The sequence below is a fragment of the Tursiops truncatus genome, chromosome 16, assembly GCF_011762595.2.
Source record: "Tursiops truncatus isolate mTurTru1 chromosome 16, mTurTru1.mat.Y, whole genome shotgun sequence".
Classification (NCBI taxonomy): Eukaryota; Metazoa; Chordata; class Mammalia; order Artiodactyla; family Delphinidae; genus Tursiops; species Tursiops truncatus.
The window spans coordinates 13,637,396-13,651,517 of NC_047049.1; the positions used below are offsets into that span (position 1 = coordinate 13,637,396).

A 14,122-nucleotide genomic window follows, 5' to 3' on the forward strand; every position below is an offset into this window, starting at 1 on the left:
ACTATGCAATTTTAACGTAAGTTGAAGCAGTATCACTAAGGGGTGTGTGTGTGTGTGTGTGTGTGTGTGTGTGTGTGTGTGTGTGTGTGTGTGTGTGTGTGTGTGTGTGTGTGTGTGTGTGTACCAGTCTCAAGAGCAAACATGAAAGTAGGTATAAATATCCTATTTTTACTGATGATAGTACTCGTTAAGTATAAGAACCATCCAACATTTTTAATGTCAGTGAGAGGAACCTTTTATTTGGCAAAGGAATAGTTGGGGAAATTTTTGTGTGTCAGTTAAGGAGTTTCATTACGGAGTCTTCAAAACTATGAAAGCATCACTTATTTGGTGCTTACTAAATGCCAGGTACCATTCTAAACACTTTACATAAAGTAAATACATTTACTCCTTACATCAATCCCATGAAGCAGGTACCATTATTATCCCTATTTAAGAGAGAGTTGAGTAACTTGGAACAGATTTTAATCCAGGTAGTTGAGCCTCTAGTAGTCCATGCCTCTAATTCTGGTATGGCTGCCTCTCTAGAATCTATCATCTATCCTGTTTCTAATGGTGGGGAGGTGGGGGGAGTAGTAAAGCTGATCTCAGGAAGGGCTGATCTTGGTCTAAGTTTCTCAGAATACATCAGACAACCTGCTGGAATGAAGGGAACAGAGCTGAGATTTGCTACTTGTTCACCAGCCCCTGCCTCTCTTGCAAGGTCCAGTTCTAGTATACACACCTGTCAAGGATTTTACTTACTGCTGTATCTGTTCACACATTTCTCTTCTCTCTCCCAAGTTTAAAGAGGAACTTAACTTTTTATCTCCACCAAGTCCTCTCCTTCCTTTACTAGTCCTTCTTGCTGATGACTTCAACGGACCCTGAAGTCCCTGACATCCAGGTAGTGATTGCAGGGTTATCAGAGCAAATATCACACATGTGAGCAACCCTCATCCATGTGCATTATCTTCGGGGTTCTGGTTGGTTGTTCTAACTTTATTGCTGAAAGTCAGGCATATAACAGGTGTATCTGTCAGAGCGCCCACAGTCACCAAAGTGATGGACTGATCAAGTGCAGCTGGCTGAGGTCTGCAGCCCATTTTCACCAGGCTTGTTTGCCTGACCCTCCTGGCAAAATCTGAGCTCTGGCAATGGTTCATCTGAAATGGTGCCTCAGTGCTTTTGGGGGACCAGATGAAGGAATTGCTATCTTTTTGTGCCTTTTCTTTCTTTCTTTGGTAGTATTAAAATTAAAAGCCAAAACATCCTATATGCCTTTGAGCTAGTATTCAGAGAGATTCATCTTCCCCAGCACTTCACCTAGAGGGTTTCCCATGTAATCCTATTAGTCATAAGAGCCTCTCCAAGCCCTCTGAGATTTCACTTGGCCAGACAACTGCAAGCAGTGATGGCTTGGCAGCCTGTTGCCAGAGAGGTGGGGGCAGAATTATATTCCAGCTCTGGGGGTTGCCTGGTTTAGTCCCCTTGAAGCAGTATCACCGTGTGATTTCCATTTTTTGTTAGACCAGTCCTGGAGCAAAATGACTGGGAGAGGGAAAGGGGCAGGGAATATAGAAATGAACTGTCATACAGAAGCATGGTAAACAAATACATTTACTTACTTGACCTCTTTTGCCTCCATTTTGACTTTTTCTTGTCTCTGGTTTTGGAGGAGGGGACTGAGAGACAGAAGATAAAGACATATCACTCGGGATTTTCAGACACGTCTGTGGCAGCAAGCAGAGCTGCAGGTCCTCTGGCCTGCCCACTGCTCTGGGGTTGAGCCAGTCACACACACACACACACACACACACACACACACACACACACACACACACACACACACACACACACACACACACACACACACACACACACACGGATGATGCCAGCCACACTTTAATTTCATAAACCTCAAACTGTTTCTCAAAATCAGGCACATGTTCCCTTTAGTTCATCCTTACATTCTGCCTCCAGTCACATGTATGAGGTATGGATATACATGTTCATGCATTTCTACTTATATAAGTAATTATTCACTCATCATGTCCTGACTCCTGCTGTGTGCAGGAACTCTTTTTTTACAGGAGGATGTTAAGTCCCCTCCTTGTCCTTAAGGAATAACCACACTGTGGCATTTGCTTTTAAAGGCCCGACATATTGTTTTAAATATTCTCACAGTACAAACACTTTCTCTGGCAGGATGGGTTTGACTTTTGGAAGCAGCCCATGGTCATTAAATCTGGTGAATCTGGTGTGTGTAATGTCATCTGACATTAAAAGCAAAGATAATTACCAAAGAGAAGCTTCCATAGTTTGGGGTATTGGTGGCATGCTGTAACAAGGATTTAACCTGTGAAAGGATGCACTTTAATGCCCGGCATTCATTGGCTGTATAAGCTGGGGCATGTTTGTCAAGAAGCAACATGGTTCACACACACACTCCAGTATATGCAAATACAGAAGTTATCCTGCATCTTTTCACTATCTTTTCACCCATAAAACAGTTGTCTTCCTGAAAAGCACCCCGACAACTGGCTCCAGGCTGGTGCTTAAAGCAATTCTGATCAACTGTAGGGCTTGGGCCCCCACCACCCTCCCCCATCACATATTCTGTGCTGGCAAGATAGCACTGGAGCCAAAGTTCCTTTATGTCGTACTGAGATTATATCTCAGCCCCCATCCTGCTGGGGAAGGAGCTAGTGCTTCCTAATCATGTAGCTTAAAAGCCTCACACTAAATAAATATTGGGTCCTGGATTGGATCCTGGAACAGAGGAAGGACATTAGTGGAAAAACCAGTGAAATTCACATAAAGTCTGAAGTTTAGTTATTAGTAATGTAGCATGTTGATTTCTTAGTTTTGACCAATACGCTATGGTAATGTAACCTGTTAACCTTGGGGGAAACTGGGTGAGGGGTAGTTGGGAACTCTCTGCACTATCTCTGCAACTTCTCTATAAATGCAGTATTATTCTAAAATAAAAGACAAGGATTGGGTCCCTCAGCCCTGCCACATCATTGTGCATTACCCCAGCTAGAATATGACGGAACAACCCACTGACTCATACAGTCGCCCCTCATCCTGCCTCTGTGACTTTCCCCCTCAAGGGCTGCTCAGCCAAGGGTGCTTGTTTGCCCAACACCAGGATTCTAAGCAGGCACAAGTGACTGCGCCTTAACCATTATACCAAACTGCCTCTCGCTAATCCTAGGGGCCAGATCCTTTCTTTCTTTGCAAATCCAAAGGGATGATCTTAGCGTAGGGCCAGCTGCCTCAGAAATCAAAAGAAGATTGTTAAGTTCCATTAGAAACTGGACCCATAGGCAATGAGGGAATGTATAAGCTTGGCTCATATGGGAAACCCAAAGAAAATTAATATGCTTTCATATCTGTAACAACAATATTGATTTTGTTGCATAATGAACTATAATTTGGTTACTAGAAGGTATATAAGCATCAGTTATTAGATTCCATAGATTCTCTTTACATACCATTTCAATTGCTTGGTTAATGTGTTTCTGAATTTCCAGAAGCATGTCCACACCCTGTAAGTAGAATAACCATGATCTTCCACAACTGCAGTCTAGAATTTTAAACATAAAAACTTATACCACACATGGCTATTTCTAACTTAGAAAATCTGTAGGGTCCCTGATAATGGCATCCTGGTTAGTGAATTACATATGGCCTACAAAATCAGAAGATCAAATGTTAATCTTCAACCCTCAATCTTTATTTGGTTGAAAATGAATGAGAGGTTTTTCTTCCTCATTATCCTCTCTTCATTGTTCAGAACTGATTGGTTCAGTTGGTTGGATCAAGTTAACTTCATTCTCTTTCATGGTCTCCTGACCAACCTTCTTGCCATACATGTCACAGGTCATCAAGGGATTCTGCATGATAGTGTTTGAATTAGTATAAATCCACTGTCACTTAGAAAGTAGAAAAATGTATTCTGATGATGGTGGGATCTGCATATGGAGACAGATGAAGAATGGCAGGCCAAATGCTCTGGTACGTAAACAGCAGATATTAACTGAAGGAAAGATCCTGGCGCCAGGATCTGAACGTGATCTGACAGATGGTGAGCCAGATATCAATCCTAGTCTTCCAAAATTGATAGAAGTGGGTAATGACTATTCTCCTTAAAAAAGGATTCTTTATCATAAAGAAATTATCTTGAGATTTAAACAAATGATTGTCACTAGCTTCGATAAAATATCAGTCAATAGACTACCAGAGGGGATGGAGCTTCCCGTACTTTTCCTGTAAACATCCACTATAGGACACGAATGTTTAGTTCTCCCGAATGCCTAATTGGTAGAATAATTCATGAAGATTTAAAAAGGCGTATTGACTCATTCATGCCACTGAAGAACAATGAGACACTAACAAACCTCTGAGTAGTAAAGATGCCACTTAGGATTCCTTCATTCCATATTCCATAAACATGCACTAAACCTCTCTTACGTGCCGGGCAATCTGCTAGGCCCTGCAGTTCCTACTTAACAGAAGGGCTGCTATGAAAGTGCCACCTTCCTCTCGTCGCAGCCATAGTGCATAGACTAGTAAATTAAAAAATCTCAGTTGCCCCAAAGAATATCCTTCCAGCACTATCAAGGCCTGCAAAATCACTTTCCCGTGGCTTCTCTGTGAGCCACGAGCATGAGTCACTGTTGTGATGAGCTGGAGATCCAAGGTGGTCTAAATTTGGTTCTCTTGCGTTTGAGGTCTTGTTTTTGTCCCACTTCCCTAATTTCCTAATTTTTTTTTCTCATTTTATATTTAATTCCTTTTCCCTTGGTGTCATAAGCCTTAGGAACATACACTAAAAACTCATTGATGATGAAGGTTTTTTTTTTTTTTAAGAAAAGGTAGTTTGAGATAATGTAAGGTACTTGTTTAGCTGTTAGTCCAGGATGGGGTATACCAATCACTTCTTTCATTAAATTCAGCTTGCCAGGTGATGACTTCCCACAGCTGACCAGAGATACCATCAGGAGAGGTATAGTTAGCTTTGCCGGCTGCTCCTGAAAAAGGGGAAAAGCAAGGGGAAATGAGCAACATGGTTCATTCATCTCGAGATACTCATGGGTCCTTGTAAAGGAATGGAATGGGCACTAACCTGGTGGTGCTTCAGCAGTGCAATATTTAAGTATAGAGGATTACTGCCCAGCACGGCACTGGTTTTGGCAACAGCCAGTGACACAGCTCCTATGGCCATGCTGCCACAGAGTATGGGTTCAACAGGTTCTGGGGGTATAATTGGTTTTTCTGTAAGAGTATCCTTCCTCCCTGAAAAAAAAAATATTGATAAAAGATTGCTTTCTAGAAAGTTTGACTATGATAAAACTATATATATATTTTAATGCTTTACTTATAGATGTGAAGGCCCAGCATAAAGAAGGGTTGAAAGCTGAGGCTGGCAAGAAAATATTCACCACTTCAACCCCTGAGAAGTTTCTGTCTGACCCTAATGCTCAAATAATCCTTAGCCATGGATTTTGCGTAAGAAATTTTAGAACATTCAGTATTAAATCCTTCAACAGTCTTGTGGGGCAGATATTGTTATCTCACCTAAACGGGGGCTTAGGTTCAAAGACTTGCCCAATACCTAACAGAAAGTGAATAGAGAGAGGATTTGGATGGTCTTTGAATTCCAAATCCTGTTTTCCTATGTTCCACCATCGCTCTTGCATACCCAGCTTCGTGTTGAATATCTCATGTGAATATCTAACTACGTATCTTGCTTGCCCACCCCAAACGGATGCCCTTTTCTATGAGGACTTCCTTCCAGATCTAACCATCCACCCAGAATCCTCACCCATCTTTCACTCTCACATATTCTCAGCCACCCTGTCTGATCAGGTACCACAATGTCCATAATAAATCTCTAGTTTTCCTCCTGTCCTCTCCTTCCCCACAGCTACTGACCTGAGTCAGGTAGGTAAAACAAGTGGAATAAGATGTGTGAGCACCCAGCACATATTCAATGTTTAGCAAATTACTGTCCCCTCCTACTTCTTCCCTTCTTATGTTCCAAGTTCTATCAGTCAAAAGAAACCACCAAATGAACACCTATTGGCAGTCTCTGCCTATGATTCAGTAGTGGTCATCCCCATCCTCCAGGAGAAGATTGGTCTAACAGGATTCTTCTGCCTTGGGCAACTCTCCTCCCCTCTCTGGTCCTCAGTATCTAAATCTAGAAATAAGAGACCTTGGCTTCACGATCTCTTTGGTCCGTGCTTCTTGCGCTTTCTTATTTAATGGAACCCACACTTACCTGGCGTTTAGGTGGTTCCCGGCATTGTGCTAGGCGCTGGCAGTGCTAAATTGGATGAGGCGTGACTCATGTCCTCCAGGAGCATGTTGTAGTTGGACAGACACACTAATCACTGTTACAACAGCTCTAGTACCAGCTCCAGAATTAACATACTGGAGGAGCTGAGGTTAGCCATATGTTGGAAGGCATGGAACAAAGGGCCACGATAAATTTAAGATTATTTGTCTTAAAATAGCAAGGTCTTCCAAAAATAAGTTTCATTACTATATTACCTATGACTGAGGAAATGTTGGTTCTCCATATCAAAGGGTATCATTAATCTTTAAAATAGGGAGTGGCTTTCTGAGGAGCTAATGGGAATTCTGAGGAGCAGTTAAAGGTCTCCAGGCCACCCTCCCCTTCCCTGCCTTGGGCATTGCCACTGTTCAGTGCACTCTGTTTACTAAGTGTTCACCTCTGGGTAAGAAATATTTTTATCTTACAAATAAAAATGGAGGGTGGGGTGGGGGAAAACCGTGCCCACCTCACATAGTAGCTTTAAGCAAGGAAGTGGCGTGGAGGATGGATGGTACCTGGTGGGGCTCCAACCTAGGTCTGCAGCAGAGAGATTTGAACTTGGAAAGGCAGTCCAAGTTTCAGCCTTTCTTCCTCCACATTTGTTACTAATGGTTCTGCAGGATGATAAGCCACCGACCTTGCTTTTGTCCTTTTTTTTTGGCTGGAGGTGGAGGAGGCAGTGGTGGTGTTAGAGGTGAAGGTGTAGGCACTGTGGAGTCTTCCAGGCTCTTTTCCAATTCTTTTCTCTCCTTATCTTCTTGTACTTTACTTTCAAAGAATGTCCTTAATGGTAAGAAAGTACAACTTTACAATGAGATTTTGAGAAATATCACTAGTAATTTTGGTCATGTTTTAGTGCTGACCCCAAAATGTTTCAGTAGTTAACTCTGCTTTTTAAGCTACTTTAGAACAAATCAGCTTCAATTTCCAAGACTAAAAAATGATGCTGTTATAAAACTATGTTCAAGAACTGCAAATCATTTTGGCCTGGAAATAAATGTTTAAAGATTTTAGGTGCTCATTTTTAAAATTATCTGAGCCCTGTTTGTTATTTTTTAATGTAAAATTTGAAGATATAATTTGATTAAGGGCTATTGGATTTTCTTTTTGAATAAATGACCATCAGACTAAAAATGAGGCAAGAACAGACAGTGAAATATATAGCACTATGTGCAGGACTTCCTTTTCTTTCTTTCTTTTCTTTACTTTTTTTCTTTTCTTTTTGAGGTGGGTGCTTAAAATGAACAATTAAGAAAACTGTTGGGAAATCCAGCTTAGGTGCATCTATGAAAAATATCAGCTCCCCGGAATAAACAGAGGCTAAAACCTTCCACAGAGAAAACAACAATAACAGGCCAAAAAAAAAAAGACATGGGAATCAGATTTGCGTCAGATGCCAATGGGGCAGTGCCTTTAAAGTGCTGAGAGAAATTGATTTCAGATGAGAACTCTATACTCAGCTAAACTGTAAACCACAAAGGGAAAGTACTGACATTTCCACATATGTAAGAACTCAAAAAATTTACATCCCAAATACCCTTTTCTCATCCTTACTTTTAAAGGTTGGAATCCGGTAATTTAAGAAAGAGGACGACATGGGATCCAGGAAACAGGAGAACAATGAAGGGATGTCTTATGGCATCTCTTTAGTAGGCCTAAAGAGGAACCAGTCAAGATGGAAGATTTGGGAGGGAAAACTCCAGGAAAAAAAGGAATGTAACAGAATAGAAGGTATGACTGAGAGCTTGGGAAAAAAGAAGGATGTGTTAATAGCAAATAACACCCTGGAAAAATGGTACAGATGAACCGGTTTGCAGGGCAGAAATAGAGACACAGATGTAGAGAACAAATGTATGGAACACCAAGGGGGGAAAGTAGTGGGGCGGGTGGTGTGATGAATTGGGAGATTGGGATTGACATGTATACATTAATATGTATAAAACAGATAACTAATAAGAACCTGCTATATAAAAAAATAAAATTCAAAAATTAAAAAAAAAGATTACCTAAAAAAAAATAGCAAATAACACACACACACAAAGGACTAAGTGGAATAGCATTCAAAAACTGTAAGGCAACCAAAAACTATTCAAACAAGTTTTTTATAAGGTCATGATCCAACTCTGAGGCAAACTAAAATGTGAAGTTATGCACAATTAAGCAAGTGTTGAAGCTTAGAGAAAGAGAATCCAGTTGACCTTCTTTGGCCAAGAGGGTTGTGGCGTTGGACCCACACAAAAGGAAAAGTAACTAAGCCACACTTGGTTAGGCACTGAACAGTGCTCACATAGCCCTAGTAAACAGTTCCTTGGTTTTCACATTTTAGAGTCAACCTATGGGCAAAACCTGGAAGACTTGGTTGTGTCTGGAGGTCAGAACATAAGCATCGCCCACTGGGCTATATAAAAGGATAAGAGAGGCTCATGGACGAGGGGGGCATGTGAGGAGGTGGGGAGGGGGAAAGGAGGACGTCCGGATTCTTAATCCTTTTCCTGAGAAACTTTTCACTGAATCCTAGGAAAGCTCTATGCATAAAAGAGGCCAAAAGGCCTTATGTAGCCTTACAAAGTAAAATTTTAATAACAGGGTTTTCAGAAGAAAAACGACATTTTATGCTAAATTTTGCTGCTTTAGCATATGCTTCTTAATTGACTTCCTGATCGTACCCTATAGATATGACAGACCCATTTCATTGGCAGGTGAAATGGAAAGAGAAGACGTACATAGTTATACCGGACACTTACATTTCAAAGTGCGAAATTTACCTGAGCACCTGATCCACCTCAGCCTGGTTGGAAGGAGCTAAGCCCTGAAGCTCCTCGGTGATGGTTTCGTTGACCCACCGCACTGCAGTGCTGACGGCATCTGACCTTTCTAATTCCTCTGCTTCAGCTAGCTCGGGTAAAGCATTCTCATGGACGTCGAAGTGAGTTGAGATCACCACAGAACATATATTCTGAAAACAATATAAACGTGTTCTACATTTTCCCTACCTTTCACAGGAAATAGGAAATTGAATGTATCTAGCTTTTAAGGTACATGATATTTTATCACCAATTTCAAAGAGAAAATGAGAATCTATAATTTTCTTTGAGATATTTTTATAGCTACTGAAACACGATGGAACCCAACTTGAAGGAACGTTTAAAATTATTAACTTGTTAAAATACCCTTCTAAAAACCCTACATTGAACTTCATTTTTATCACTACCTCTCTAAAAAATAGCGAAAAGGAGACAAATTTAATCATAATTATTTTCATTTATGAAAATGAAATTTTCTTTCTGTAGATCGGTCTATGTATCTGTAAATCTATATATAAGTACATGAATCTATAACCCTATCTGCAGATTTATAGAACTCATGACATTAATAATGTCAGAGTTTTTAAAACTATTTTTGCCCCATTTCCTTTCTCCATCTTGGATCATCTTCAGGTTAGCGAGTCATGTCTGTACCAGTAGTCCACATAACCTAATAAACCACCATGGAAGACTGTATGATTCATGCTTTGTTTTCATAATTACCTACAAATGGTGCGTGTATTTCACACATACTGAATTTCAAAACGTTAATTTTCCATAATTTAGACAATACATGCTCATAAATGCAGTGGAGCCAGGACATAGTGAAGAACACATTTAAGCTGCCTCCTACCTTGGGAAAATTTTGAATGGTGCAGAATATTTCCACTTGTAGTGTTGGAAGCCCCAGTCCATCCAGCACATTTTTCCCCACGACTTTGCATATGGTGGGAGGCTTTGCAAGTTTAGAAAAGCAGTTTGCCTTCAACACACACACAAAAAAAAACACGAAAATCACAATACCACATCTAATTTATCTTTAAAAGGTCATTCACATTTACTCTAGTTTCTACTAAACGTTTCCTTGAATGCCCTCCTCGTTCTGGGATTAGTCTAGCAGCTCTGCGGGAACGTTCAGAGATTTGGATTTAGCCTCTGGTACGTGGGGCAGTTTGCTTTTTGAACTCTCAGCAGAACCTCGCAAACATGTCTTTATTTAAAGGTCTCGTGTCACTCTTTAGTGGGCCCTAACCTATCCTTCTGTCCAAATACCGAAGTCAGTTGGTCTCTAGAATACTGTGATGCATTCAAACCTAAAAAACCTTAAGTGAGTCTATTTTCATTCCTCCCGACAAGGCACCGGATATTTTAATGGTGAAGACTTATGCAGAGGCTGTATTTCACTTACCATCAGATCATGCGTAGAACTACATGTTCAGAGAGGATTGTTGGAACCTCAGTAACAGCAGTTTCATTGATGTGGAAGAGCAGAAGTCATTTGGAAGTGATCCAAGAAAGAGACGGAAGAAAGAGAATGAAGCTGAGGGAGAAAGTCCACTCAAGGAGCCTGAGTAAAAGGATTCAGTACGGTGTCCCTACGCAGAGGGGCGGAAGCTGGGAGAGAAGGAAGAGGGGCGAGTGAAGGCCCACCCTCCTCACCCCCTTTATCACCAGACAGTATTCACTCTTCATTTGCATTTAGCAGACCAGGCCTCTTATCTTTCACTTGAAAATCCAGTGACCTCAACCTACATAACAGGTCATTCATGCCCATCAGCAGTGCGCCAGCACCAAGGCGGCGGCAGAACTAAAGCCAAAGCCAACTTTCACGCTGTCCATGCATTTGAAGGATGATGGTTTGTATATTACAGAGTAAGTACCTAAATGAAGTCAGATAGAATCGGGAGAAGAAAAATACGATCTAGCTTATACTTTGTGAGTTCAGTTCAACAAGCAATGAGCACCTACAATGTACCGCATATTGTGTTAGGAGGAGAATGGAACTAACTTTTAAAAAATGCTTAGGATGTACCTTGAAGGAGTGACTTTGTCTTGTTTATCACTGTATCACATACCACAATGCCTGGCATATTTAGGATTCCATAAATTAAATCTTGTATAAATTCATAAATGTCAGACACAAACCTTGGGCACATTTGTATATACTACGTCGTTAAATTCTCAAACTCTCAATTATAAGTTTTATGCAATAGTAATATTGCTGTTGCCCACAGGGATCTTTCCCATCCCTGAATTCCTCTGATATGTAAGAGAAGCATAGAAGAAATGGCATTTGAGCTGGACACCGGAGGTTGTGTAGTATTTCAACAGGCAGACAAGAGGGAGAAACTGAGGGCAGGAACTTCAGGTAGAGGGAATAGGATAAGTGAAGGGGAGGAAATTGGGAAACTTCACGCTGTAGGGGGAAGTCAGTGCGCCTGTGCGAAGAAGCGGTGGTGGTGGGGGGGCAGGGGAGTTGAGCCTGTTACCGAGGTAGCCGGGCGAGTACTGTGAGTCACACACTGTAACGTGTTTGATCTTACTCAGCATGCAAGGGGGAACCACAGGAAGTTTCTGAGCAAAAGAATGATGGTCAGATTTGGGATTAGGAACATTGCTCTGGCAGCACTGTTGGGGATGGACTTGATAGAGGGGGAGACTAGGTGAGAATAAGGATGGCCCAAACCAGGGCAGGGCCTGGGAAGACAAAAAGGAGGTTGCCTTTATGCCAATCCAATTCCTGAACATCCTTCAAAGCCCAAGCCAAAACTCTCAGATGCTACAGCCCACAGGGATCTTCCCCACCCCTGAATTCCTATAACAGGCACACAGTCATCTATTCCTCAGTCTAGCACACAATCCTATATCACCCTGTTACTCCAGTTCTCTTATGTATCGGTGGCTTTTGTCCCTAACTGAAGTATAAACTCGCAGAGAGCTGTGCAAACCAAAGACCTGGCTACCTAATAGGCTGGGAAGAGCATTCCACTGGGGACAAGAGTCCAAGTTTCCAGTCTTACCTTTTGCACTAAGTAGAGGTGAGACAAGGGCTTGGTGTCTTTGTAAAATGAGGAAGTCGTTAACTTTCAAGAATTCCTTTAGCAAGAGACAGTGGAAAGATAATGGAATTGGGAGCTTCATTCACTCATTCATCCCACAAATAGTTCTTGACTGTCCACTATGTACTACGCACTCTACTAGGTACTAGGGAAACAGACTGGGTTTGATTTCTGTCATTCACTGTGTCCCTTGGGAAAATCATTTAAATTCACTGGGCCACAGTTCTTTATTTGTAAAACAGGAATCATAACGTTTACCTCACCGTGGTCCTAAGGATGAAGTGATACCACATAAAGCACATAGCACAAGGTGCATCGATAAACACCTCCCCCCTTGCCCCTCCCCCAGTTTGATGTATAGGCCAGGACCGAGAAAAATAAACATTCGTAGAACATCCCCTATATTAACTGCATCTACAAGATGTGGTTTTGAACCCTGTAAACACATCATGCTTCTTCACAGCATTTAAATACTCTGCTTGGTGTTGGCATATTGCCTCACCATAGTGCAAATTCCTACCAGTCCCAACCATGATGCCTTCCAGAAGGTGGGTGTTGGTTAGTACTTAATGGATCTGGAAGTGAGAAAACGCTTGCCTTTGTTTCAACTGCCCACTGCTTAAGGCTAAGATGTGTGCCAGATGGTGCGCTGGGCACAGGGCTTAGGAGGGGTATATGAAAAGGCCGCCGCTCTCCACAGGAGCTCACAAGCTGCCCAGGGAGGATTTCAGTACATGCAGGGGACGCTACAAGGACGCTGAAGGACGATTAGTCCTGGGCAAAGTGGGCAAGACTCTGATCTAAATTTTAAGTCTAGGTGCGAGCTGGTCAGGTGGGACGGGCATCCAGGACGGGAAGGGCGCACAAGTCAAGGAGCGGACATTTGAAATCAACTGAAACTTGGCAACGCTGGGAGCCTGCTGAGTATGAGGCCCCGGGGTAGGCTGAGGCTAAGCTGTAGCGAATACCGAGGTGTTCGTCCCGCGGTCAAAAGGAGGCCGCTGAAGGTTGGCTACGAGGTATTAAGGTCTGTGATTAAAAAGTCAACTGGCAACCGTGGCAGGCCCGCCCAGAGGTAGCGAGGATGCCTGCCAGGTCCTGAGCTGTCGCCTAGAGTCCTCATTCCTCTAGCAGCTTCCAGTCCACCACTTTCTCGAGATTCCTTCACCCAAACTTCCGCCCTGCTTCTTCCCTTCAGGGTCGCGGCTCCGCGCAACTACAGCCCCCGACCCCGCGGCGGCGGCGCGCGTGCGCGACTCTGTGGCGCAGGCGCACGGCGTTGCCGCAGCGCGGGGCGTGGGGAGAGGGGCTGGAGAGGAGAGGGTTCTTGTCCCAGGTCCCTACCAGGTGCCCGTAGACATCGGCAGGCTGGAGGTAGAAGGTGGAGTTGAGCAGCTCTTCCAGCCTGCGCGGAACGTCGTTCTCCCGGTAGTACTCCATCGCCTGCTGCTTCAGCTTCTGCAGCTCCCTAGTGGTCCCACAGCTGCGGCCGCCGCCTTCTTCCCCCATGGTAGGAGATTTAAGCCTACAGCGGGGGTTAGCTGGGGGGCCCGCGAGCGTCCTCCCAGTCGCTAGGCAACGCAGCGAGATCCCGACTCCAGATCTCGCGATGTTTCCAGACTCACGTTCTTCCCGCAGCCGGAGTAGCGAATGGCTACTTCGTCCTCTTCCCCCCTCCCTCTCCCTGAGGGTTTGGCCCACGGGGTTGGGTTCATTGACTCTTGAGACCGGCTCCCTCCCGGCGTCGTTTTCCACTCCTTCCCCGAAGGTTTTCAGATGGAAGAATAGTTAACGCTCTCATGAAGCGCTTTTTGCGGAGGCGTGAGAGGGTTAGCCCCGGCTTCCAGCTGGGGACTCGAACCTCGGGTGGCGCCGGTTCCCGGTGGCCCTGGGACTCAGGCTATCGGGCTTTCCCCAACCACCCCCTCGTT

At 43.3% G+C, this 14,122-nt stretch overlaps 1 protein-coding gene and 1 long non-coding RNA gene across 2 annotated transcripts in view; one reads left to right on the forward strand and one right to left on the reverse strand.

The window, feature by feature from the left end:
- ENO4 (enolase 4) overlaps positions 1 to 13,756 on the reverse strand; it is a 31,094-nt gene extending 17,338 nt beyond the window's left edge. The window contains 8 exon segments of the mRNA XM_019940065.3: positions 1,608 to 1,664; positions 3,480 to 3,533; positions 4,887 to 5,018; positions 5,114 to 5,283; positions 6,966 to 7,111; positions 9,094 to 9,284; positions 9,986 to 10,114; positions 13,536 to 13,756. Coding sequence (XP_019795624.2) covers positions 1,608 to 1,664; positions 3,480 to 3,533; positions 4,887 to 5,018; positions 5,114 to 5,283; positions 6,966 to 7,111; positions 9,094 to 9,284; positions 9,986 to 10,114; positions 13,536 to 13,700 — 1,044 coding nt within the window. The 5' untranslated portion in view covers positions 13,701 to 13,756.
- LOC109550695 (uncharacterized) lies at positions 4,917 to 11,276 on the forward strand. Its single transcript, XR_004522623.2, has 4 exons — positions 4,917 to 5,496; positions 7,891 to 8,059; positions 9,028 to 9,254; positions 10,489 to 11,276. It is a non-coding gene; the product is annotated as an uncharacterized lncRNA (long non-coding RNA).
- Positions 13,757 to 14,122: the final 366 nt, after the last annotated feature.